Source organism: Tinamus guttatus, unplaced genomic scaffold (assembly GCF_059628265.1).
Source record: "Tinamus guttatus ecotype Peru unplaced genomic scaffold, ASM5962826v1 Tinamus_guttatus_pri_ptg000048l, whole genome shotgun sequence".
Classification (NCBI taxonomy): domain Eukaryota; kingdom Metazoa; phylum Chordata; class Aves; order Tinamiformes; family Tinamidae; genus Tinamus; species Tinamus guttatus.
This window is the reverse complement of record NW_028288582.1, coordinates 2,658,809-2,686,803: the sequence shown is the minus strand read 5'-3', so window position 1 is coordinate 2,686,803 and position 27,995 is coordinate 2,658,809. Positions and strand designations below refer to the sequence as shown.

At 34.6% G+C, this 27,995-nt stretch overlaps 1 protein-coding gene across 1 annotated transcript; it reads left to right on the top strand.

Annotated features, from left to right (window-relative positions):
- Positions 1-229: 229 nt before the first annotated feature.
- CUNH14orf39 (chromosome unknown C14orf39 homolog) lies at positions 230-27,995 on the top strand. The gene is made up of 17 exons (XM_088538695.1): positions 230-287; positions 579-635; positions 3,785-3,911; positions 8,192-8,281; positions 11,857-12,041; positions 12,531-12,573; positions 13,388-13,508; positions 14,696-14,790; positions 19,674-19,813; positions 20,184-20,263; positions 22,239-22,324; positions 22,443-22,507; positions 23,487-23,557; positions 24,620-24,777; positions 25,216-25,351; positions 26,382-26,439; positions 27,604-27,995. The coding sequence occupies exons 1-17, from the start codon at positions 239-241 to the stop codon at positions 27,804-27,806; spliced, it is 1,764 nt and encodes a 587-aa protein (XP_088394821.1). The 5' UTR covers positions 230-238; the 3' UTR covers positions 27,807-27,995.

The window sequence follows — 27,995 nt, the reverse complement described above, 5'->3', positions numbered from 1 at the left end:
AGCAACCTCTACTTAGATGATGCACCTCCTTTTCTTACTGTGGCTTTGACTTTCAGAGAGTCCATTGCCATTCTCAGTGAAAAGTTTGGTTCCACTAAAATGGTTTAGGTAATGAATTCAAATACCTCCTTCTATCTTAAAATGCATGATATTTTCTTGTAATTTTGACTTGAAAGGCAAAGCCTTTGACTTTCTCTGTAAAACCTTGAATTGCATTTTTCTTTCTGTAGTTTACACAATGAGTGACAGAGTCTTAAGCAACTTGGACAAACTGCTGCTCGAGTTTGGTAGGTCCTACTTATTGTGTATTTTTGAACAATTAAACAGCTACATTAACTTAAAATGAGAAAATTTGTAACAAAAATAAAGCTTTTTTTGACCTATATGATGATTTACTAGCTATGAGTTTATGGAGAGAGGGACTAACTACTACTTAATAGCAAAACTACATGTCTGAAAGGGTGATTTTAGCTTATTAAAGTCTTAATTACTGTTTGTGTTATAAATATTGCACAGCATATGTTTGTTTCACCTTTCTTTATAGCTATGTATGAGAAAAATGTTTATTTTCTTCTCAGTTTTCCATCTGGAACAAACCTCTTATGCTAAGGAATGTGTGAAGGAAGAGATAAACTGTAAGTAGTGATTTGTTGTTTTATCACACGTTGAACACACTGCTTTTAATTCATTAGACCTGATGCATGTTTTGAGTTCCAGAGACGGAAGCAAGTTGAATAATGAAGGCTGTCCTGTGTCCTGCGTTCACCCTACCTCATCTTTTGCCATCAATACTCACTCATTCTCCCTCATAGACTTTGTTTTTGATTTCCACTTTTAGCTCGTGGTGTTCAGCTGTCTCATGGGCAGCCAGTTTCATGCTGCGCCATTTCCTGCCCTTACTCTGTAGCTCCTCACAGTCACTAGCAGTTCTTTGATTCAGCTGTGCTTGCTCATTACATCTGCCACTTGCCTCCCTTTCTTTCTTCATGTTTTTTATTCTTCTCGGTTTTGGACTTCTGCCTCACAGTTTCTTCTCTCTTTCTGTAATAATAAAAGTTCTCTCAATTGAAATTGCCTATTCAAGCTTCCTTTATTTATTTTTATTTTTGTTAATTTTTCTGCAATCCAAGAGGTTGTACATTTTCTTGATATTTAAAAACAGTAAACAAAACAAGAATGTGTTGTTCCACATCACATTCTTTTTTTTTTTTTTCCATGAAACTAGCAAACAGCATAACATTGCAGGCTTAGATCTTTTTAATCATGATGTTTTGTGGTATCACTCTGTTACGAACGTGGTTGCGGTAGAGAAGATTCTTCAGACATCTCTGCTCATCACTGGTAGATTTTAAAGTAGAAATCGAAGCTTGTAACCTTTAGAAAAAATAAGAGGGAATAGTTCTGGTGTGATTAGTGTTCCTTTTGAGGGCAATGTTCCTTGGCAGGTATGTGCAAGCATGTATTTATATGGTAAGAGGACTGCCAATGTTAAATTGAAATATCTTAAATGTATATAAAAAAACTAACACTAATCTGGTATACTTGGAATTCTGTTTTAGCTATTTGATCATATAATTGAAATGTAGAGTTGGATTTTTCTTAACATTTATGCAAGCTTACTGTAATTGCACCTGGTTTTAGGGACAATGCAAAGGCTGCGTAGTAACTTGGTATAACTATTTGCAGGGTCAGATTAGAAATATCCATACTTACATGAACCCAAAATTGACGCCGAATCTTTTTGAAGTTTGGGTTAAATCCTTCACAAGTCTACCAGAAATATTTCCATTGATCTCAGTCAGTCTTTTACTATTCCTTGACAGGGGAGCAGTGGTAGTGTTCAGCATCTAAATTTTAATATGTGGGATTTGTCAGGGTTTTTTTTTTTGCTTGACTCCCTTTATAATCAGTGGAGGCAAATAGGCACTTTTAGGGTGTGATTCATGTCATCCTGAAGAGGGAGTTTAGGTCAGATAAAATGTACTTAAAAAAAACCCCTGTTTCTCTCCACTGAGTGTGGTGGGAGCCCTGGGTGTCTAGTTTTGATTCAGATGTCTTCACTGTAAAGCTGACGAGATGGATCTCATCCACAATGTCTTTACAAACCAAGATGTATATAAAAGCATAAATAAAACAACTCAATTTGTCTCAGAAGTGTTCATCTGTAGAAAACTTTAACTGCATAGCTTTGCATATATATTAGATAACTTATGTTAAAACATCTTGGAGTTTAATGGTTGTATATAAAACTTGTACCCCAAAATGTATTCCCTTGATCTTGGTGAATCTCAAAATGGAGCCTACATCTGAATACACTTCGTTCACAGAAATGAAGCGTATGTCAGTTGTCCAGGATGCCTCTTATTAAGTAAATTATTCAAGATATTCAAGGTATTAAGATATTGAAGATAATCAGAATTACTCAAGATTACTCAAAATATGTTGAGGTTTTTTTTTTTTTTTTTTTTTTTTTTGAATTCCTCTAATTGATGTTTCTCTCTGACATTAATTCTTTCCTGGTGTAAATCCTGCTGGGATTGAATGTGCCTAGTAGCAAATGCTGCAAAACTAGGACCAAACTTCAGGATGCCCTGGAGTTCTCAAGCAGTAATTCACACAACCCAGGATACATCCCATGTAACTAAGATTCCCAGTTAAAGCAGGAACTCTGTGATTGAGACTTCTGCCAGGGGCCTCCGGGGCCCCCACAATTGCACGCAGTGCGTCGGGGCAACAGTGATTCCAAGGGCTGATTGGGCACTAACAAATGCAAACCCCTGTGTTACAGTAAAATAAATAAACAGCACATAAAGTAAATGTGCACACAGTTGTACGTCCCACATTGCTTTGTGTGCACACACAACAGCTCTAACAGCTGTTAGCTGTGAAAAATAATTGACCATTTTGAATTTTAGTAACAGCTTATTTGTTATCTTTCTATTGTTAGAAAGGCAGAATGAGAATTTCTGCCTCCCAGATATCTGTGCTTGAAGATTTGTCATTGTAATGAGTGTTTCTTATAAATTAACTCTTATCTCCCACTCAGCACATGAATTTATGATGCATTGCACATCTCAAATTACAGTAAATACTTTTTTTTTCTTTTTATTTTGATTTTTTTTCTGCTAGTGTTTCTAGAAGTTGTTTGATAATGTGTTGCTAGTGATGTTTTGTTTCACCCTTCTTGTAATCAGCTTTGCCATTCAGAACTTTTTTGCAGTTCTGGAATTAGGTAAACCCAGACAAATGTTCAAAAGAAACCTTTAGCTCAGGCAACTTTTATATTCTGGTCAGTACCCCCAGTTTTAAGCACTAGTAAAGCAAAATAACATGCTCAAGTTTCCCTGTGTACAGCTTCTAGTGCCTTGGAGACATGTCTTTATCTGGAAAAACGAGAGGTCAGCTCTAACTGTTAGTCAGATTGCTTTTATTTCCACCACAAATAGTCATTCAGTTCTATATAAATTGGGATACAGAAACAACATAAGCTAATGTTTTCTTTGTCATTCACTGGGTGAGGTATGGAACAAACAGTTTTAAAAAAGTGGTTTCTTTTCTAACAAAGCGTGTAAAATCAGATCTTGCATATGTGTGTACAAAAATGCTGCCACTGTCAAACTTCACACATTAACATTATAATTGTTGGTAATACTTATATTAGTGAAAATACTGTTCTTCTAAATCCTGCTGCTGTATGCATCCAGAATATTAAATTTTGTTTGTGTGGGTAAGACATGCTTGAAAAAAATATATATATATATGTTTTTTTTTTTCTAAATTTCAGCATACACAGTAAAAATTTTGGAAAAAAAGAATGAAATTGCTATGTTGCAGGAGAAGATAAAAAGCAGCAATGATGAACTTACTCAGTTGTGCAAGCAAAATGAGAATAGTAAGGACAGCTATAATGAGTAAGTATACTGTAAGCTAAACTTTTAATTATAAATAGTTAAGAAAGTCAATGAAAGACTTAAAGAGTGAAAAAATAGTGTAAAAACATGTATGTGTGTGAGCAGACAGGAGAGATTGTAAAGAAATCTCTTACCTTTATTTTTTTCCTAATGTTTTTAAGCTGCGAATCTATTCCTTGATAAAGTACATTACAGAAACAGAGGCTACTTTCTATTCTAGTACTTTATTAGAATGAGTAATAATTTTCAGAGATCACAGTTGCCATCTTTTCAGTGTGCTGGTGTATTCTGGCAATCGGTTAATAGACACATAATTTTCTTATTTTTTCTACCTAAGCTTTATGAGATTTGAACAATATTAAGAATACTCCCCTTGTTACCAAGATAATAACTGCCAGTGTCAATAATGTTCCATTTTGTATCTGAATCTGAAGTATCTTTTGCGCGCAAATTACGCGCAAATACATATTCTCTCTTAAGTATGGTTCATAACTGCTTGTATATGTAGTTATCAACATACTTTTACATCAGACTCTGGTGTATTTTTTACTGCTTTAAAATTGTTCTTCTACAAATACTGTTCTGATGAACCCCTCAGGCTGCAGTCAATAGTTTTCTTCGTAGAAAAAATTCTATCAGATTATTAGGGGAAGTTTTAAATGCGGAGCAGGTTGAGGTCTTAATATTTGGAAGTTCTTCAAGCAAGTATTTGATTACAAATAATTTCTCCATTATGGCATGAATAGTCTTGTTTTATAAAATGAAAATCTTAGGTGTGCTTTACCAAGATATCAAATCAGTAAAAATTTGTATTCAGCAATACAGAAAGTTTGGTCCGGATTATATAATACTATGTTTTTCACTGCAGTGTTTATCTTTTTTTTTTTTTTTACAGTCTTTGTAGCTCCTCTGTAGCTTAAGTAATGCTCCATTAACCAATCCTATCTTTTTTTTTCTGCAATTATATATAAAGATAAATGCTTCAAAAATGTACGCAGTTTGTATTTGACATTTTTTTAGGTTGTAAAATCCTCTTTAATTTTAGGATGTGAATGGAAAATGTGAGTGTTTCTAAAAATGAAAAGAGAAGTGAAGATATTCAGGGTCATTTTTATGTTTATTTTCAACTATTTGCAAAAGTAAAAAAGAAAGGAGGATGGAATGGATCATGAGTGAGTGGGTGGGTGGAGGTCTAGCTGGTTGAATCAGCTGTTATTCTATACTGATCAGCAGCTTTAAAAAGAGTTAGGAAAAGATTTGAGCTTGATAAGAAAATCCTTTTTTTTATACTAAATACTTGCCTCCAATGCCATACAAAGTGGAGATTTTGATAATCTACTAAAAGTATTCATACTATTTTCTCAGGTATCTTTTGAAGTTGCAATTCAACTGTTGTTTAATTCATATAAAATTAAAGGTAAAACTAAGGGACATGGTGCAGTAAAATACTGCTCTTGAAAGGGTTCCAATTTCGTTGTTCTAGTTTTTAAATTTAAGAATGATGTGATTAAAAAAAAAGCTCAGAATGCTGTTAATTCGTGACAGAAACTGCTGTCTTGTCCCAGTAGTTAAACTACAGGGTATTTTTATTGCTGTCAGATCAGTGTGGACAAAGATACTTTATTAGGTGAAAAGAAGGCCGAATAAATTTGGCAGTTGCCAAGAACCTCTGTGAAACATTGGTGCATTTAGCAAGTTAGTAGCAGATCTGCAACCACACCTGTGCTTTACTTAAAAAACTCCTTGTACTGTGTCTTTAGCACATCTGCGGTATAGATGCACATACATACAAAATGCAACACACAAAATGCTTTATATTTTGATTAATATAAACTGCATAATTTCTTTACTTTTTGTTTTTTTCCCCTCTGAAGAAACACTTTGAATTTTCAGAGTGGATGAAAATCACAATACTTATATGCTAGTAGTATATACTAGTACTTATATATTATTTTTTTCTGGTATCTTTCTGATGAATTTGCAGCAAGTGTGGAGAAAAAACATTTTCCAGTTATACTTTTAATCATCGATAGTGTAAAACAATTTGTACCAATAATACTAAATTTCCTAAATAGATCCTACACTTTCTCAATCAGCTTTTTTGCTGGCAAACTTTAATGCTACTCTAAGTGTTCATTATATGTTCTTGCCTTGTCTCAGCACCTGGAGTGTATCATGTTCTGTTCAAGGTTGTTGGACTTCTGTTCAGTAAATTAAATGTCAGGTCTTTGTTCTTCATTTATTTCCTTGGTGGAGATTACATTAAATTAGCTGTTTCTGAAGCCTCTGTTTTATTCCGCCTTTGGAGTGATTGTCCAAGTGCACGTTTGTACTCTGTGTGATTGCATGCTGCAAACACTTCAGTTAGGAACAAAAGGGCATCCTTGCATCCAAAAGTGCCCTTTGCTTGCCCTACTCATGAATATGCAATGCAAAGCATGTCGTACATTCTCAGGAGCTTTCACCTGTCCACTACAGAATCATTTGCTTTGTTCAGTTGCAACCTTGTTCTGTATTTCCCTTTGTCCTCTCATTGTTGATTTTCATTCCTTTAAATGGACCTCTGTTTTTGCCCCAGCTCTGTGCTGTTCCAGATTTGCTCGATCTCCAGCTAAAGCTGTGCTTCAGAAGGGATTCTCCCTTCTTTCTGTCTCATCAGTCTGTAGCTTTGGTAGGATCTGTGTAAATGTTCCTAAAGCTGGGTTTTCTGTGTGCATTTTCTTAGGCAAATACTTGTGCTCATGCAGAGTTCATTTCAGATGTTTGCGTTGGTTTAGGGAAACACATATTCTGGACAGATGTCAGATTTGTAGGTCATTTAAGCCCTGACTTGAGAGAGAGGGTGTGAGACTTTTTTTTAATAGAAATTTCTGTGGAAGAAACATGCTTCTTTTTATTTGATTTTATTTTTTTTTCTTTCTTTCTTTTAAAAGGAAACAGGATTTGTGTACTACTCTTTCCAGCCTTTTTATGTAATGCACAAGGAGCAGCCATCATCTGTACCTCAGCTTCCATCTTACAGGTTGGCTACTGACAGCCTGTCACTGCAGAGCATATTTTCCCATAATTTGGGAAATGTTTGTCAGAGGCAGACATACCCATTCAGCTCAATAGACTCAAGTTTTTGTTCTGTTGTTTCTGTTACCTCAAAACACGTAGGTACCTATAAGTCTCAATGAGATACTACTCCCTATCCAAAGGTTGCATACACCAGGGATGTCTGAATTTGTTTTTTATCAATTTATTCTGTTACAACTTTCTATGAAAACATTTTTTTTTCTTGTAACAGCTACCTCACCTAGAAAGGAAGGAGATATTCCTGCCTTACTGTCTCATGCTCCTTACAGTATCCTTTTTTTTTCAGACAGGACGTTTTCTTTAAGATCCATTATATTCTTCCTCCAGCTATCACATCTGCATTTCATTTAAATCAGGAATGTATTTGCCTGTCTTCTAGATTTCACACATCCAAGAAAGAGGCATCTCTGCATACCTGGCATGCATCCAAGGAAGAGGCATCCAGCATTCCTGGTTGTGGAGGCAGTAGATTTGTTTAGTTCCGAGGTGCTAAGTCCTTCAGGGGTCCCCTGAACTTGCTGTGATTTCAGTACAATCCACAGCATCCTGCTGCAAGAACATCACTTTGATGGGCTGCCTCATAGCTCTCACATTACCTGAAGCACATGGAAAGGAAAAAATAACAACAAATTAATAATTATTTTTCAAGGCTGTAGAGGGACCACCTGAGACCATAAGAAGACCCAGGCTGAGCATTATTACATTATATGGACCAGTCAGTTTACTCTAGAGGAACCTAGTTATGAGTGGAGCAGGCACAAGCCACTCAACACCTCTTGACAGGAGGCAGATTCCTGGAATGGGGGAACTGCATTTTTTAGATATTAGCAAATTTGCAAATATCACTAGCTTCTTTGTTATGTGTCGGTTGTTTATTTCTTTATTTATTTTTGTGAAGAGCTGAACATTTATGCAGAAGACATCCAGCATCACACACACACATTTTTCTTTTTCAAAAAATACATTGTAATTTTTGGCCATTATATAGCTGTTCTTGAATTTGCAGCTTTTAAATGTTGAGAAAATAAATGCCTACATGCAAAAACTTTCTGTACTAAGAACATTTATGTTTGATTTTCAAAACATCAAATGAATAACTTTCCTAATTGTCTAGCTGAAGTATCTTCTTTGTTGATGTCTTTATTTTTAAATGCCTTTTTATTAGAAAGGAGCATTTCTATCTTTTTTTTTTTCCTCCATAGTTGGAAACCCACTTACATATTTCTTACTGAATACGAAGAATATCTGAAAAAAGAACTCAAAGATGAAGAAGAAGCTACAGAAAATGAGAGGTGTGTGTGATTATATGAGATGAGGTTTCAAGCAATAGTCGACAGTATAAACTGATCAGCAAATATAATGCGATCTCTGTTGGAGCTATTGCTTTTCTAAACTTTTCAGGGTAATAAGGCGATTAATTAAAATAATATTCAGTTTACATTATTGGGAGGTCATTTGTTGTTTTGTAGTTACTAATGAGATAGGATAAAATAAGTCTTCTACAAACTCCAGTGCTTCCCAAATACCTACAGGTATTTTCCTGAACACTGCTCAACTTGCTGTAGTTTCAAGAAAAGTCCTGTGAAATAAAGGCAGTGAAAGTTTAAATTTTGGTAGCAATATGAAGTGTCAGCAATATGAAGCAATATAAACAAGTAATCAAGTAAATTTCACCTGTAAATAATATGTTTTTGTTGTGATGCCATATCTTCAGGTACACTGGAAATCAGTAGTTTCAGAGTAATATTCAGGTTAAAATAGATTTTTGGAAAATACCCAGGCTTTATGCTTGTTCAGAAGCATCATTTGATTGAACCTAAGGTTTAAAATTTGTGTATGCACTAAATGAGGAAATAATTAGATACACCCAGGTCTTTTTGTGGTTATCTTTATTTGTGAATATTCAGATATTATTAGAATAGATTTAGAAATTGATTTTCATTTTAGAGGGGCTGCTCTCCTATACCAATCTGTGCGAGGAGCAAAGATTGGTTAGCCCTATGCTGACAGCAGGGCAGATCTCTCTAAGTTTCTGAATACCGAGAGGTACGAATTTAGGTAACCTTAGGGTTTTTTTTTAAGTGTTCTTTTGACGATTTTTAAAGATTGATGAAATAGCATTAGGTGCCCAATAGCCTTAAATTATCTCCGTTAGTAGTTTATCTGCCTTTTTCTTGTTCAGAGCTCTGTATTTGGTGAAAATAAGGCTAAATTGCCTTTCTGTTACTATATGATAAAGCCGTTTTGACTTTCACTAATTTAAACTGACAAGCCAGAGAAGCATTACTTTTAAATTGCTTCTTTAGCTGACTAGTTTCAATTCCACCATGAAAGTGTTTGATTTAATTTGTTTTCCCGAGCTTAATTATAAGACATTATGACTATAAATCATAACATAAATTTATTTTATTTATTATTCATTATTCATAAAAGTGATCTTCAGATAGTTATTTCAAATGTACTCCCTCTGCATTGAAACACTGGATTTTTTTTTTTTCAAATCATTAAGACGTGCATTCAGCAAATTCTAAATAAACAAATCAGGAAGAAAAATAAGTACATCTAAACCTAATATGCTGAATGTTCTGTTAGCCTCGCATTTGCGGACATTCAGCACATATTGCTTTAGATGGAAAGATACTTTTAATTTGCATTGAATTAGACTCTTATTATGGAGATTTTAGAAATGTTGCACATTTCTTTATTATTATTGGTTTCGAGTACATATAAGAACTTCTAAGACTGAAAGTTAATCCTGAAAATAACTGAAATGAAGAAGAATAAAGAAATAAGTAGGTATTCATATAGTATTCAGGGTTTTGAGGTATGTTGTCCTTTTCCTATTGGTATTAAATTAAGATTTCTACTAATGAATTTAATATATTACTGAATGCTTAATAGCCTCTTTTTAGGTATGTTGACTGGAGAATGTGAATTATTTAGGAGAAATACTAACAACAGCAACAATTCCTTTAATGCTGTTATTGTTTGTAGCCTTGATTAAGTTGAGCTCAACATTCTCCATGTGCCATACCTGGAAAATCTGGTACAGCAATCACTTCTACGATTTCCAGGACTCGCGTGTTGAAGTGCATGTATATTAAGGCTCTGTTCAACGCCAAGCATTTGAGATGTGTCAATTCCTTAGCTTCACTACCTTGAATCGTAACAGTAGGGATTTACAATTTCATTCTCCTAAGCAGGTGTGTTGATCTTTGGTCAATTTAAGAGAAAGTCATGTCTGGAGTGTGGTTTTATTTGAAAACTGAGATCTTCCATTTTATCTCCTATGATGATAAACCTTTTTTTTTGGTGCTCTATTCCTTAGAGCATTTTATTTTATTCTACTTCAAATGTATGATTTTATAATGGCATATTCTAATGTCAAGCAAATTTGTGTAGTATTTCTTTCTCGGTTAAATGATCAGCCTGCTGTAACAACATATGTTAGATGTCTGTAGCTGTGATATGTCTTTATTAATATAATACTGTCTGCATAAACTATCAACATATAGTTTCTGTAATATATTTTGCATATGATCAAATTTATTTTATTTCAAGAATAAGGGTTTTGAAAAATTGCATCATTTCATTCAAAGCAGTTGTTAAACTTTTAATTTCCAAGGCAGAAAGAATTACAGATACCTGACTGACACTGCTTGTTATTAACCATAGTTTTTAAAAGCATTAATAGTTAACCTAATGTCTGTGTGAAATACAGATTCCCTCCACGCCTATCCTCACATCGCCTGTGTGTGACAGTAAGAAACCAGAACCACTTCCCTGATTGCATTGTTAATTACTCACTTTTCCCAAAAAGATACTTCTTTTGCCCTGGAAGTTGCCTACAATGGAAGTCATATTTAGCAGCATTATTGGTGAACATAAAAAACTCATCACAATGAGACAGTTGAATATTTGATTTGTCATTAGCAATCTATCCTGTAGGTTCTTTGCCTGAATGATGAATCAGAGCAAGGAAAGTCTTTTCCATGGCAGTTGCTTTCATTGATTTAACACAGGATGATGTGCTACAGTGTTTCTTTCTCATCTTTGTAAACGTATTATTGATCAATTTTCAGCTTTATATGATGAATTGCAACCAGTTACTTGTTATTGTATTTCTTTGTTTTTATAGTGACTTCTACAATAGCCAGTTTAAACTTTTGACACGTAGTGAAGATTTATTGAATGGAACCCCTTAGTTGATACTAGCTACTTTATTCATTTGTAGCTATTTACTCACATCATGTCAGTGAAATTTTATTAATGCAAGATTAATTTAGAAGGCAATCTTAAAAGGAACTGAGTATTCTGGCTCTTTGCCAACTAAACATTTGACGTTTGTTTAACCTTAAACATGAATAGCCTTATTGTTTTAATGTGACTAATGTATGCGTTTAAGGCTTCCCTGAATCAAATACAGATTGCTCAGCATTTCCTTGGAGGCAGCTCTTAGCTAAGTGATGCATCAGGCTCCTCTAAATATAGGATGTGAGGCCAAGTTCTCTTTTCATGTATGTTTGATTCAGCTTTGCTGAAATCAGTGGAGTTGTGCCAGGGAATTTGAGCTGCTGTGAGTTTCATGATAATTACTCAGAGAGAAAAACATTCTACATCTGCAAAGCTGCCTTTAAGTGTGGTATAATCTTCCGAACAATGAAGTCTGACTGCTGTTTTTACATTGGAACTGTGTTTTTTGGTATGCATGGCATAATCTTTGTTGAAAATAGCTGGAAGAGAAAAAATAGGGCCAAATAGTGATATACTCGACATAATCTGACAATGTAACTGAGTTGATTCCATAAATTAATACTGTTTTTCCTTGGAATAATAGCTGAAAAAATACATATGTGTATTTTTATAGGAAAATGTATCAGGATTACATAATCCAGTACAAAGAGATTTTGAAGCAACATCGTGAAAAATATTCAGAAACTCCACTTGCACGGGAATATTACAGAAAAAAGAAAGAGCTTGAAGAAATCCAAAACAGAATTTTACAACAGTCTGAGCAATATAAATTGCAGGAAGATGCTTACTTGGATATTGGTATTTTGGCATAACTATTATCAAGGCTTTAACAGTAGATCCTGGTGTAAAAATCGGTAGTGCACTGCACATGAAAAGTACTATACAAACACTAATTAATTTATCTCAATTTCTCATTTAGAAATTTAGAACATGTGTGCCAATATTTGTTCTTCGTACCAATGAATGGAAGGGGGAGAGGTTTTCCATTAGGTTTCTTGGGGTAAAAAAATCCTTAATAATAAAATTTACATTAGGTCTAGACTTTCAAAATTCTATTTTAATATATTTTTCAGGTATTTATTTTCATGCTCTTTTTAATAATCTTACTCTCTGTGCTGCTATTTCTATTATGTATGGCTACTCCAAAGATAAGGGCCTCCAATCCATTAACTTACTTTATATTTGTGAAGAAAAGTAGGCTGGTGAATAAATATTGTAAAGTGAATTTTTTAAATATTCTAAAGTGAAATTTTAAATTCAATTCAATTTAATAATTTATTTTTGCAGAACCTATGCATTTTAAGTCGCTTAATGATTGGGCTATACAGATGTATCCTTGTGTAGTATTTATGAAGTTTACAGGGGAAAAGTTTATATCTACCTTTTACATCTTCCTATTAAAAAAGTATAGTAATTATTTGCAGGTTTAGGTCTAGAGTGGCAGTGTAGGCATTTTCCTATGAGAAAAGGTAAGACCAAGTAATACACTTCTGTTAAAATTTATGGGAGCATTTTGAGTAAAGAAAAATCTCATTTTCTGACATTTTAGTCAAAATACTCCATTAAGGAAAAGAATACTAAGCAAAGTTAGAATGCTTGTCTACAGAGTGTAAATTTGTCAGAGTTTTCTGTATATCTAGTACTTGTGCTTATGGGATAGGGCTGCAAGGAATTTCTTAATGTACCTACTCTGAAAAAATTAATGTTGCCATCGGGACCTTTGTAACGTTGCTGTCACTGGAGCGAGGAGGGAATTCCTGGTCCTATAGCTTTCCTAGGATGAGAACTTCAAATGAATCCCGTGACTTGCATTGAGATGGCCCATGTCTTCCTGATTCCCCAAGCTCATGGGTGACCTTTCTGCCATACTCCATGAAGTTCTATTTCTCTGACAAATTACTGGAAAAAAAAAGGGAGGTGTCATCCACCACATTTTGTTTCCATAGGATTTTTACTCTATGAGTAAATCCAGGGTCAGTGATTGTCTCAGTAGGAACTTCAGCCTCCGTTTCCTACATATACAATTCACACTTGTAAAGGAAAAGCTTTTAATTTAAAATACTTGGAGAGAGGTTATGGTTTAATATCTTTATTCTGTGATATGATTACATTTTTTGTACCATATATATTCCTTAAAATGCAAGTGCTTCTCTGAGGCAAAAAACACAAGAAATGTTAAAGCATGCTGCAGTTGCTATACAAGAATCAGCGGAATTGGAAAAAGAAACAGAAGAATTAGAAAGGAAAATTAATTATTTAAAAAGGGTAAGTGTATATTCTATTTTTTATATGCGTATTTTTTATAAATGTAGATATATTACATTATATTTTCCGAAACATAAAAATGTAGTGTTTTTTTTCAAACAAACAGGATGATTCCAGAATTAGTAATTATGTTTCTGTAGCATTGCATACGTTTTCTAGGGAAGAAGAGTCTGTAAATGTAAGAGCTCTTAAAGCTTGCTTCATATTGACCTCAGTTTACACCATCATTTCCCTCAAGGCACTGTGCCACGGTGGCTTCTGTACTAGCTCAAGAAGGCCAGACAATGTTCTTCAAAACATAGCAGTGCCATTCCTCAGCAAGCCCCAGGGCTTGAGTGTTGCCCTTGCAGATTATGCTAGTTTTTATAAGGTTCTGTTAGTATGTTTAAGTAAATGTGGTTTTCTGTCAGAGTCACATAAATTGCTAAAATTCCTCTTTTTTTGTGTGTGTGTCAAATAAATGTGAGGGTAAGTAAGCCTCAGAAATAAAACCTGCTGATTTAAGGCAGGACCTTAGTACAGTTCCAATGACTAGAAGAAGCCCTGATTCCAAAATGATAAACTTGCAAAAAAAGGACTTTATCAGCACAGCACTTTGACCCACTCCTGTGCTGCCGTCACAAGTCTCTCCTAGCCCTGAATACCAGTTTCCTATAGGATTGCTAAGTTTTCATAGTATCACATCTGGCCACTTGTGCCTTTCTGGACCAGATGATCCAATATTCCACTTAGAGCTGTGTCAGAGAGAGATATCCACTGCACCCAGCCCACTGCTGACAGAAGCACCCTGCTTTTATTTATAATTCATAGTGGTTGTTGACAGCTGTAGTTAGAGACTTAAGTTCCCAATGTGTTATAAAGGCTATATAAACATACAGTAAAAAGTGGGATGAGGTCAGGTAATTTGTATCTGTTAAGGAGACCATATAAAAAGCTCCTTGTTCCAATAGCTCTGTAGTGCCTATGCACAAAAATGTCTCTGTTTATTCCAGTTGTTACCACTGGTCCAACAAAAGAAGATTGCCTTTCAAACCCCGTTCTGTTTATTTCTTTAGATTGTCATGGCTACAAAAACAGTGGTACTATGCACTGATTCATCAATTTTAGAAAACATTTGCAGCACGTAGCCGTAATTTTACAAGTACTTGCGATATTTCTCTTCTTTATTTTTTCTTTTATCTTTTCAGACCTTTGAAGGGAATTCAGAAGATCAAAATAATTCAGAAATAATGGAAAGAACAAATAAAAAAAGTCTAGAGAAGCCAAAGGAGTTTCAAGAAAGGTACATTTAAGAAATGAGTTATTTTCCTTGCTTTCATCCAGAAAATGAACTCAGCATTTACACTAACCCTAAACCCTAAACCCTAACCCTAATCCTAACCCTATTGTTATGATTGTTGCTGTTATAATTGATTGTTGCTATGGTAATGACTGGCAGGCTTCTCCAAGCCTGGACAGGTGATAGATTTATGTAATTTTAAAAGTTTCCTATTTCTTGGGGTTTAGTGAAAAAATTGTAGTGAATTTTGATTCTTGGAAACTAAATGTATTTGGAAACATACTGTCCAAAAATATTTTCCACAAGTTTTTATTCCTCATAGCTACTACTTAGAGAATTATGTGGATAGCTTTATAGGTTTGGATTCTAGCTGTAGTGATTGAAAAGTCAGAAATAAAATACATTAAGCCTGCTAAACAAGTATCTGGTGGAAAAACAGTCAGACTTCCAAATGTCATTTTTGTTCATTTCTGAACCACTTAAGAAATTTAAAAACAGGCAGGAGTAAAGCTTCATGGACAGGAATAATGGCTTAGTAAATTAGTGGTCATTTACAACTGGGACTCACTTTAATTTGAGCTCGTTTATAAGTGATTGAAAATCACCATCAGGATTGTCTTGCACTCATCTGAAATCCTTGTGAATATTGAAACATCACCCTTAAAGCTATTGCTGTTAGACCAGATTGCATTTGAAACTGAAAATATGTCCAAAAGACTTGGTTTAAGTGACGTTACATTGGGTTGTGCTTGAAACAGAAGCTTTTTAGGGTTTTAAATTAGCCATTTAGTGAACTATATGTGTAGAAAATTGTTGTGATAAATATTCTTAATATCCTTTCCACATGGACATATGTAAATGTCCTCCTTCTGGCCATGTGAATTGTTCAAGTGATTAATTTCTTATGGTTTATAACCTTAAAGCAGTTCTACTTGCATATATGTGCTTTTCTTAATTGGCAAGACCTCAGAAATACAGGTAGGCAAGAAATCCACTTAGAGGTAAGTCTAAGTAGAAAAGCTTGGAAACAATCCTGTGAAATTTTCAAAGGAACCAAGTACATTCAGTCTGAAGAAAGGAGAATGCTGATCAAAGAAATATTGCAAAAGTCAGAGGAAGTCTGTTCGGAGTCTACTGAAACAACCATTCCAGGGCTTGCATCATGGTTATAAAATGCTGCAAACATTTTACACTAACTCACATTTCTTTTTAACCTCCATGCATGCCTTTACCTAATATGGCATATGAGCTACTGTATCAGACCATAATCTGATCATTAATTAGTATGTTTTGCCTAGAGTAAATTATTTATGCTTATTCATGTCAAAAATATTTACAATATAAAGACTTGTGACAAATATAAACATTGTTTAAAAAAATCCCCATTTGGCATTAGTGTATTAAGAACTTAGCACTCAAGAAATCAAGATTGCCATTTCCTAAAATTGACTTTACTAGAAAGCATAGAATTTGATTAGATAGCTACTGATGTTAACAACAAGTTACAAATCTGTGAACATGATCACGACGAAAGCAGAATGTGTACTAAAATGATATGTTTTAATTCTACCCCTGAAAGCCTAAACTATCTTATGATCTAAATGAGACATCTTTGCTAATACTTCTTGGAAAGCATATTATGTAGTTACAGGCACTAAAACCTTTTCAGAGTCAAGGCAATGTATATATATTTAACAGCAAAATATAGGTACCAAAGGCAGTAGGCTCTTGTGAACTGTTTCTCAACCCCTACAAGATGACTACTGAGCAAAGACAGCTTTGTGAAGAAATGAGACATGCTTTCTGCAACAAAAGAGAGAAAGAAAAAACGAATTATACTGTAAATCTCTGAATTGAAGCAGAACAGCATGAAGAGAAATCAGCAGCATCTAGGAAAAGAACTAAGCAAAGCACTGAAAGCACTGAGCAGAACAGCGTACAAATTAAACTCCATGAAATGTTTTACTGAGCTAGAAGACAAGAGACCAAGTTGGAAGTTATTAACTGCTGATATATACATTTTCATCTGGGCAGGAGAATGACGTGGTAACTGTTCTTTTAAAAACCTTGAAAGATTTTAGGTTGAATCAGTTATTGCTGTCCAGCTAGTTGTTGATTAGGCTGACCACAAAACACAGATTCCTCTTCTTCCCATACAAGCTGGGTTTTTTTTCCTTCTAATTAGTGGGCTTTCATTGTACACCAGTTACACAGAACAATTATCATAGTTAAAATTTCCAAATCAAGGGCTCTCATTAATCACCTATTAGGAATGCTACATAGCAGCGCATGTATTTGAAAATGTAGTTTTTGTTTCTTAATTAGAGATCATATTTCTTACATACAAAGGCTGAAATCTTAAATGCTTTGGCATACGTCATGTTCGTTCCCTTTGTTTTCCTGAAGTACTTGTGAGAGATTTAATTTTTTTAGTCTGTACAGTTGTTTTGTCAATTTGATTATATATTTTAATTCTACCTCTGAATATTGAAAATATTTTGTGCTCCAAATGAGACTTTTTTTGCTAATATCTCTTGTAAAGCATATTCAGTAGAGGGTGATTGCCATTCTTTCAGTGTCTTTGTATTACGAGTGATTATCTTTACTGACCAAAGATAAAAAAAACTTCACGATATGTATCTTGGAAAAATATTTATAAAGCAGTTTCTGTACTTGTAAGTGTAAGCATGTATGATGAGTCAACTGTGCTGAGCATAACCTCATAGGTAATTATTAGTTACTTTAATATTAGTTGCTAGTCATTAAAAATCCTGCTTCTTCAAGGACCTGCTTGGGACTGGAGCACTGAACACAGCTTCAGTAAAAAGTCCTGGTAAATGCCACAGTAGTCGGTGTGATTTGTCATAGACATATGTCAGTGTCATTCGTTATAGACATAATCACATTTGTTTATAGATGTAATCAAAATACACTCAATACAATAGTAAAGATAAAGCCATATTCATCTTTGGACTTCATTATATACGGATCAAATTACTGCTAAACAAATGCAATGTTATTTTCTCTTAAGATTATCCGTTTTCCCCTCTAATTTACAGCTCAGTAAAAAAGTAAAATTATTATCTATTTCACAATATGGATCAAGATTTTTTATCTACTCATATATCTAACAGTGAAGTAGATAAAAGACAAATGATCTTTCTTGCTGTTGCTGCAATTTGGACTATCTTGATCTTCAATCTGCAGTTTGATTTCTTTCTTTCAATGGTTATTAATTATGTCAGAGAAGATGCCTGTGGGTTTTTTTCAGTAATGTTTTGGAGGAAAGAAGGAGGCAGATGTATTGTGTAAGTATTATATTTAACTGCAGGCTTTCGGAGTCAGTTTTATTACTAAAACTAAAAAAAAAACAAGAAAAAGCCCACCTTAAGAGCTTGAACGCTGTTTGTAACTGCCATTGATACACTTTTTTGTCTAGATAAATATTGTAAAAAAAAAAAAAGCCCTTCATTTAGTGGAAGGCAGATGTTTAGAAATGTGGTGAGATGCCTGCTAGACTTCACAAAAGCCCATAGAAAGTAATGCCAGGAACTTTTAAAAAAACACCATTTGGCAGCCTAAGGACTGTAAAAACTTGCTTTCTGGCAGTCTAACTTGTAACCATCATCAGCAGCCTTGGTCAACTCACTGTTGAATGGTGACTGTGTAAACTGGCCAAATAAGCCAGTCTGAGCAAAAGGTGAGTAAGAAGATTTAGCCAAGGTTTCATGCTCCCCTTTGGTTCTATCCCTTCTTGTTTTTAAGCTCTGCTCTTGAAGAGATGCCGTTCATATAAACATCTCCTGTAGTACTCATTCTTGACACAGGCAACATCTGTAATGATTATTCTGAAAGAAATTCAGAAAAAAAATCTTTTTTTTTTCCTGTTTTACTTAATTGCTATATTGGCTGGTATATGGTTTATACAGTTTTTAGCTCTGTGAGTCCAGCACAGCACAAGGCATGAATGTAACCTTACAAGTGAGGATAGCCCTTTTCATCAGAGTTATTAGTTTGAGGCACATTTGTGATTTCATGAGATGAAGACTGCCCATGTTAGTTATGTATGTTAGTTTAATGTGTTATTAGGTCAGTATCTTATTCCAGAATTCTAGTTTAGTGTTGTTTCACTAGTAGTCTTGCTAATTTTGCTCCGTAGTGTCCTATAAAGTGCATCCTGCATTTTATGTTACTTTTTATTTAAGAAAAGCTTCAATAAAAACAACAAAAAAAAGTTCCAATCGTCAGCTGTCTGACTAGTACTTCTTAGTTAATCATAAACCAGACATTATAGTTAGAAGCACAGAGACACCAAGCAGGAATGCCACAAAGAGAATAAAATAAAACTCATTATTTGAAAAAAATGCTAAACATTCTTGAGCCAGATAGTCACTTTATTTTACATTGTCCTGCTGACTTCTGTTTCTGTGCTATAAAAGGCTATTTAGCCTACACAGATTATTAACCCACAAGTGAAAAGACTTAGTGTCGTTTTCTCTTGTGTATGTATGAATATTTCAGAAACCCTCAGGTAGAGAAAAAGTGTTTCTAAATGTGGAAGTGTCATTTTAGAACTATAATAATGGTTACGGTACTTTTATGAAAGTATAGAACCCCAGCTACTAATACTTTTCCTTGATACTGAAAAAAAATCAAGCTGGCCGTGTTCTTATGATCAGCTCATTAATACTTCGTAACTTCCACTTTGAATTATAATTTTTGTCTGTCTTTTGTTCTTTAAAGAAAACTTAATTGTTTAGGGTTTGCTGGAGCTGAAAGAGGTGGAAAGCTCCCTGGAAGCATGGATCTTCCTTTCAAGCTCTATTTACTTGAAGCAGTTGTATTTTATGATTTCCTTTTTTTTCAGTTGTTAACTTTTTTTTTAGGATATTTGAAGAGAGTGACCATCCACCTTTGTTAAATGAGAAACATCAGCTGTATAAACCATTACATCTCCCTTGCATTCCTCGTAGATCAGTCCAGTCTGTACAGACTATTAGATTTTCTATGCAACGGTTAGAAACAGGTACAGTGCATTTCTAGTTATGTTTTTGTGAGGATTTTGACTCATCTATGAAGTAAATGAGTGGAAACAGTGATAAATCTTCTGTGTCTGACTCCTCTCTCGTCTGTGCAGTGAGGAAAGTGGCATATCAGGTATATCCAATATGTAGAGTCAGACAGATCTGAAACCTACTTGTAGCAGCATTTGTAAGGAATGTTATTTTAGTAAAGTGCTTGATACTTTCATATTCTGCAATACATTTCTTCTAATTATCCATTAAGAGGGAAATTTATAAGCTTTGTTCACAAATTTAGCAGTGCCATGCTTTGGATACTTTGTAGTAGTAATAAGATTAAGTAAATAGTAGTAATAATGTTAAATACTTCTTTAGGTAGAGAAGAAAAAGAAGAATCCATGGAACACTCAGCGGTCACTAGCAGCTCCTGCAGCCAAGCAGAAGATCAGGCACAGGTATACAGTTCTCTCCTTGATAAAAACATGAGATATGCTTTATATACCTGTTTAAAATACCCACTGCTATTATATCTTCATAAAACTCGTTAACACTGGAACCAGGATACTAAATATTGCCTCCTTCAGTGTCATTTCCAGTTCAACTGAAAATGTGTATCTTATTACAAAATGATTCATGATGTTACGAAGTGAGACTGACAGCCTTATTAAGTATTCTGGCATTGGTTCCCTCCCAAAGACCAGGTGGAGAGTCTATCCAAATCATTTTGTATATATGTTTTTTTAAAGTTATTTTAGAATAACCTGTGTAGGTTTATTTGATTGTATTCAGGTTTCTTTGAGGGAGGAATTCTGAAAGAACACCATAATATTTCATTAACGAGTAATTGTCAGTCATGTGCTACATAATGAAGGACTACATGTGCAGGATGCCATACAGGACTTTTTTATGGTCAGCGTCTCCATTCTAAAGATCACTCAGAAAAAAAATCCAGGAGCTGAGTACACTTGAGGAGTCCACAGCTGCATTTTCCTTTTCGCATCCATAAAGAAACCACCTTGTTCCTCTGGCACTTTTTTGAAAAGTTCAAGTGTTCTTTAATACCTTAAATACAGAAACACAGTAAGACGATCCAAAAGCAAACTGGAGGTACAACTTGCGTAGGTGTAAGAACCATTAATAAAATCTCATTAACTGCAAGAACCTTCATATGACCAATAAATTTTTAAAGTACAAGAGGCATAATCACGAGGATTGTGCCATAGGAGATAAAGTATGTATCTTGTTTGTAACAGGATTTGCTGCACAAAAGTTGGAGAAATTTTCATACAAAAAAGCTAATTGTAAGGGACATCCCACTGGATCAATTTCAACCCAAATTTTAAGAATTAGGAGAACTGGTTGGGATTTTCTTACAAGTTTCAAGGAACTGAAAGATGAAGTGGGTGAATCACTAAATGATTTGGGATAAAACCTCTGATAGAAGAAAAAGCCTTTATAAGGCAAGACAACACGAAGGGCAGGGGCCAGACTGAGTGGAGCAAGACCAGAGGAAATCTCAGACAGTTACGATTGGTGAGAGGCTGAAGGAGATGAACATGGTGAGGATGAAGGAAGGACTGTTGCCAGGGTAATCCAAGATGAGAATGAGAGGGTGGGATGGGATCTAGAATTGTACTCAGGAGAATAGTGGGAAGCAGTAAGTCAAGGTTAAGGGAACTTTAAGAAAGAGTGGTAGCAGCAAGGAAAAGAGGATGGAGTCTGAGGAAAAAAAACGTAGTAGAGGAAGGAGGTTACTATGGTTCAGAAGTGCTGCGAGCAGCAGATTTTGAGTGGCAGATAGATGCTACACACTCAGTCCTTGTTTCCCCCACCCCAAGTTCAATTCTGTTTTGTGATGTGTTTTACAGATTATAAAAAATTAAAAACAGCTACCTGTGAAATAATTCGTTTTTTGAAGCCGAGGTGCACTGTGTGCTTTTAAGGTGCAAATGTGTGCTATGTATGAGAGCTGGGGCTTCTGCTCTGCTGAAAATCTGTGAGGAGGGGAGTGTTTCCATGTCTCCTGCTGTCCTGCATTCCGCATGGAGACATGTTTACTTCCATGCATACCCACTTTGGCCTCTGTTGATAGAGACAGGCCTGGCTCCTGCCCTTTTTATGTTGTCAGGCAGGAACAACCTAGTTGCACTGGTAAAAACATGACTAAGGGTTGTCTATTTTGTAATATTGTTTGTAAGACTAAAAAGTTAATTATTCATCTCTAGTCTTTAATGCTACAAATGCGATTTTATCAAAAATAGAGCAAGTAGTTTGGGTATCACACTATAAAAAAGTTTAACTAGATGTAATGCTGAGAGTGGGCAAAAATGTTTGCATGTACTTTAAACAGAGTTTAAAAGAATGGATTTGAACTGTTTAAGGAGAAATCAGACATCATTGAAGTCAGTTGATTTTTTTTCTGTGTTCTAGTTGGTTATTGGCAGTGCAGGGACTAACAATCCACAAAGTGCTGAAGTTTCATCTATACCAACCTTACAAAACCAAATGCAATTCAGGTAACTTTTGTTTAATAAAGTAATTGTTATTATTGAGATTAAAGATTATGGAAATAATGGATGTTCAGACAAACAGTAGTGTTATTTTTGTGTTTTTTTTTGTGTTATTTTTATGTAGGCCGCTAATCCCTCCAAAGCAGATGACTCCCAATCAACAGTTTGAAAGTGAAGATACAGTAGTAGGTAAAGTACCACTATCATTTTGAGCTGTTACTTTGTGCCAGCTCAAATAATTGGAAAAGAGAAAAATAAAGGATTTTAACGTTGGCATTAGGTGAGCTACCGTTTACATTGCTTTTCTACATAAAAGATAAGTTAATTTAAACTTGTGGGTATAGCAGGCAGGCAAAGTCCTAATTTAAATGGAGATTGAACTGTGCAGTAGCCCACTGATGGTTAAGTCGCTCTGCTTTGGCCAGTGTTAATGAAAGGAGCCTCCTCGCATCCATCATGAAATCACACTCTAGTCTGAAATTGCAAGGATAAAGTCAAATCCAGTAAGAAAATCTGCCCAGAAAAGGCATGAGAAAATTTATTATTAACCTGTTCTTTGCACTATCTTAGGAATCTAGAAATATTAAAATAAGATTATTAAAAATGAGGATTAACTTTTGAAAGAGAAACAAAACAGAATGGTTATAAATGCCCCTATAATTTTGAAATCACAAGGCACTGAGCTTCAATTAAATATATTTTTCTGTTTATACTGCCAGTTTAGGTCTGTATCAAAAATCACAGTCTGAAAATTAGAGAAGAAAGCCTGATAACATTCTCATTTCCCATTTTGGCTTTTATCCAGTTCTTTGAGATACACTTCATCAGTCTCTCATGGATGTGCTTTTTTTATATTGTTTCCGCATGGTTTCTGTTGACTGTTATTAGCACTCTCTGAGAGCAATAACTAGATTAGAAGAACATAGCAAACAATACGAAGCAGCCTGAGCATTAGTTTAATGATAGTGAGTAAGTGGCAGAATGAGAGGAAACTATTATGAAAATGGCCATGTAGTAGGTTGTTAGGAAAACCACAGTCAGAACACTTCCTTGTCAATAACAATGCCAAGCTAGTGAGTCTTTTTCAAGATTTTTTTTCACAACATAATTTTTATTTATCCATTTAAAATGCTGTTACGATACAAGCACTGCTCAGTTCTTTTCACAGCAAACCAAGAGGCCAAATGTGATGATAAAGAAGCAGAAGATGGGTTAAAGGACACTTCATATATGCCTGAAGTAAGTGAAATATTTCTTATGCCTTAAATAATTATTTTATTTAGAACAATTAATGTATCTTGATGTATTTGAATCTATTGGTAAGACACAAGTCCCAGGAACTTGCAATGTGGTTCATTGTAAGACACTCAACAGATGAGAAACCAGTCCATCCTTTTGCTCTTTGCTCCTGGTCATGTCACTGTTCTGTGGCTTTTTATTTTCCCTTGACTATTGGAAGTTTTGGGACAGCCATTTTTATACACATAATATGATTTGTATAGAATAGGCGGACATTAATTTAATTAATGTTAGTTAAAATTCTTGTGAATTCTTGTGTTTGCACATTGAAGTCTCTTCTCTCCCAAAACTGAAGTAAATGAGCCTTGCTCTTATTACAGAATCTGTATGGCACAATATCCACTGCTTTTATTAACTGTGTCTGAGTGTGAGTCCTAGCTCACAGCACCAGTATATTCAAGCCATTTATGTGTACACCTTGCATATACAATATCTATATATTATATGTATATATACATACATTTCAAATTTGAGATATTCATCTTCTGGTTGGCTCATTACAGACTCATGCCTGCAGACAGCTGCTGGAGGGGAATGTCCTTAAAGCAGGACAAAGCAGACCTTTGAGTCTGATGGAAAATCCTCCACAGAACTCAAGTGTAAATTCCCATTTAACATTTCCTATGAGAGGAAATACCTCAATCAACTGAAATATATTCTTATGGTGGTGTTCCTTTATTTCAGTAGAGAATATCAAAAGAGTTCCGGTGTGACTTAAAGCATTATAACTAATCATAACTTAGAATGAGATCTTGTTTTCAGAATCAGTGTTTTCAGTCACAAGTTTCTTTATTTCTGTAATAAAAAATTTCATGTGTAGTTTCAGTCAGAAGTCCATTTTAAATTAACTGAACTAAGATTACAGTTGTAACTATAGTGAATATGGAACTGGGGTCATGTATTAAATTCCTTTTTTTCATGAAAATAAAAATACCTAATCAACCTTAAAGCATATAATTAATGTATTTATAGGTAAATAGACTAATGGTTTCTTTTTGATAGGATGTAAATGTATGTTATAAGTCAAGTGAGGATAATCCTGACACAGCAGAAGAAAGTGATGAGCATTTTCTAAGCGCACCTGAAACACCTGTGTTTGTAAGAACACCTGACTCAAAGGAGAAGAAAACGCAGTTCCCTAAAACACCTCCATTCGACTTGTATGATTTCAGTTTTTATTTAGAATTTGTGACTAAGATTGTATTGATGTTTTGTATTAGCAATTCCTTTATTTCTGAATAGGAAAACGTCTCTGGAAAACTCCTCTGAACCTACTCAGATTTTTTTCTGAATTATATTAGACAATTTATTAGATTTTGTTCAGACTATCAGTTCTGCTTTGAAAGAAGGGGACTCCTTCTGTAGTAGTATTTTTATACCACTTTCTATCCTTAAACTATTTTCTTGGAGTATGAAGGGGAAAGGAAGAGAATTGATAAGAACACTTTACTTCTTTACAAAGTAATATAACCTATTCTGTGTTGCAAGAAGCAAATATTGATGGAAGCTGTAGGAATTCAGAAAAGTGACAAAACAGAAAGAAAAAAAAGCTGCCTACAATACTTTCTTAAATTATTAATGTCATTTCTTCCTTGCAGCATTCATAATTTAGGTTGTGAAGAAGCAACACCAAAATCTCCTGCTTTCTTTTCTCTTCTAAACTTTTCCCAGAAGTCACTTGGCTTTAATTTGTTTGAATCTTCTGTCTTTGGAGCAGAAAATTCATCTGACGAGGTAAAAATGAGTACTTAACAGCACTGAATTTACATAAAGCAAAGTGTTCTAAGAAAACAGCCTTGGCAGTGCATGAGGTTTTTCAGACTGGTTATATTTTTATGATTTTATTTACTAGCTTGTTTAATTTTACATTTGATACCTACTTAAAATGCTTATCTCCATACATGGTAATCTTATTAAGATGACTTCCAGTTAAGTATGGATCTTTTCTACATGGGCAATGGTATGGATTGGTTCTTGTGCAGATAAACAAGATTCCCATAAACATTTCTAGCTTAGCACTGGAATGTAAAACTTAAGGTACCGTAGCAGCATTAACAACTCTCGTGCCAAGGCTGACTGTTGCTGTGTTGCTGAAGGGGAGCAGTCACTTAAGAATGTTGCTTTTTCCCATAGAAAGCATAATGTAAAGGAAAAAAAAAAAACAGAGGAACATCTATTGGGAATTTTGAAAAGCAAATAAGGGTTAACAGCCTTATTTAAATGGAGGATTTATTTAGCTAGTTGGTACAGGGAGTCAAATCCAGGTTTTCCTTTTCCTTTGCAGATTGCCAAAGTGCAGTGCTACAGAGCCATTTTTATTTTGTCTGGCCTAATAGGTAGATAGTTTTGTATCAAATACAAATCTAGCCTAAGAACGCTCTGAAGAGTGGCTGTACCACTACTCCTTTGGGTATTGCCGAGTTCTACTTATGAAGGAGTCAGTTCTCTTACTGTTCTCACAGAATAAAATTATTTTAATTTCTCTTAGTTTAAAAAACATCAGAATATCAGACCAGATTTTGGCCAGCGTTTAGACTGATTCTTTTTGAAGCTCAAAGGGAGTCTGTTTGCAGTTGTAAGCAAGTACAATGCTAACCTTTTCTCCTTAGAAAAGTTTGCCTTGCAACTTTAAAAACTGAAGTAAAAATCTTAAGGGAGAGTTTGTAAATATTCCCTGGGAAAGCATCTTGAACTTACTGCATATCAGCATTAGGGCTTATAGTTCATGTTACATTTGTTAAATAAAACAACTGTTATATTTCAGGCAGGTGAAAGTCATTCTGCAGGAAACTCAAACCCTATATCCCCACAAAAAGATATTGGTAAGTTTGAAAGTGAAAAGCATTGATGTATACCAGCTGTTTTCTATTTGTGCCTATATGACTGACAAGCTAATGATTCTGCTTAACAAGGCAGCCTTGCTTATCTAAAAGGACATTCAATTATTATTTACTGATTTGTGACCTTGTCATTCGGTGATCTATTGTGTGCATTTGTATTTTGACTAGCCTGTCTTTAGCACTTCAAATGTAGTAGGTATCATGAAAAAAAGAGGTGTGGGAGTGAAAGAAATGGAGATTGTGTTAGGTATGCTTGAAGGAAATTCTGGGAGGAGCTGCAAGAGAGGAGAAAATTTGATAATATACAAGTTTTATAAGCTTTCTCATTCATAAAAGCCTATCTAGTAATATAAAAAGCTGTAGTACTTGGTAAATACCACTTAAGGCTACCAGTTGAGAGTTGGAAGAGTACATCTGGTTTTTGGTTTTGATTTTTTTTTTTCTCTCAACTAAAATGAAAATAGAGTTCCCGCTTTGTTAGAGAAATCTGGAGGGTAAACGGACTTTCAGTGATGTAAACAGTGAAAGTACACAGTGTAAAAATAGCACAAGTGAGAGAGAGGAGAAGCAGACCTAATAAACCACATCTTCCACTCATTCTACATGAGCCATGCATATTCACACATTCTGTGTGAAATCCTACCTTTATCGAAAAGTAGTATTTTGAGGTGCTACAGGTGCAAAGCTATTTTCTTGAAGTAGATAAATACAAATAAAAGGTTGTAGGCCTACATAACTATTCCAGAGAAAAGTATGTAGGGTTTGTGGTGTCAAATATAAAAGGCTTTTCTGTCTATACCTTTGTTTCTCAAAATATTTCAGTTGTTATCACATTGTAAATTGATACCTTTGTGTGAATTATTTCTCCTCTCAGCAAAAAAGATCTCTGCTTCTAATAGCAAAATATTTCGCCCAGTGTATCACCAACAAGTGGTCTGTTGTTCTAAATAATTTATTGACTCTTCTTTCTACATAATTTCCTAGTAATGCCCTCCTTGAAGCACCATTTATAATGCACAAATAAACACACAACTGTAGGCTTGACAAGACGTAGGGAATACAATATTATTACAAAAACATATTATGTTCAATGCAGTATTCTTTCAGTAAAATTAAATCTAATAGTTTAATGTGTATTCCATGTAGGAAGCTTATTTGGAAAACCAGAAAACGAAGATGCTTTTGCCTTTCCCTTCGCTTCGGAATCGTCTTCTCATGCATTTGGAGACGGAAAAGATGACTTTAGTTTTACATTTGCATTTGGACAGGATCAGAGATCATCACAGTCTCCTTCTTTGAAAGGTTTCCATTCTTCCTTACAAAATACAAAGCCATTTACATTCTTTTGAATACCTTTGACTTCCTTTTAAATTCTTTTGCTACTTAGCCTTGACAAATGTTTTCAGTTTAAGTTAAAGTACAAAGCATTTTATCTTCTCTTTTCATTTCTTGTAAGAATACATTATTGCAGTTGCTGCAAGAGCATATGTTCATCAAGCACACATGCTTTGAGATGCAGCTGTTATTTTTCGTATTTA

Excerpts from the sequence above, each read along its gene's own strand:
- CUNH14orf39 (XM_088538695.1), top strand. The coding sequence starts at position 239 with ATGAGTGACAGAGTCTTAAGCAACTTGGACAAACTGCTGCTCGAGTTT. Across the intron at positions 288-578 it reads CAAACTGCTGCTCGAGTTTG|TTTTCCATCTGGAACAAACC; the intron begins GTAGGTCCTACT and ends TTTTCTTCTCAG. Across the intron at positions 22,325-22,442 it reads CAAAACCAAATGCAATTCAG|GCCGCTAATCCCTCCAAAGC; the intron begins GTAACTTTTGTT and ends ATTTTTATGTAG.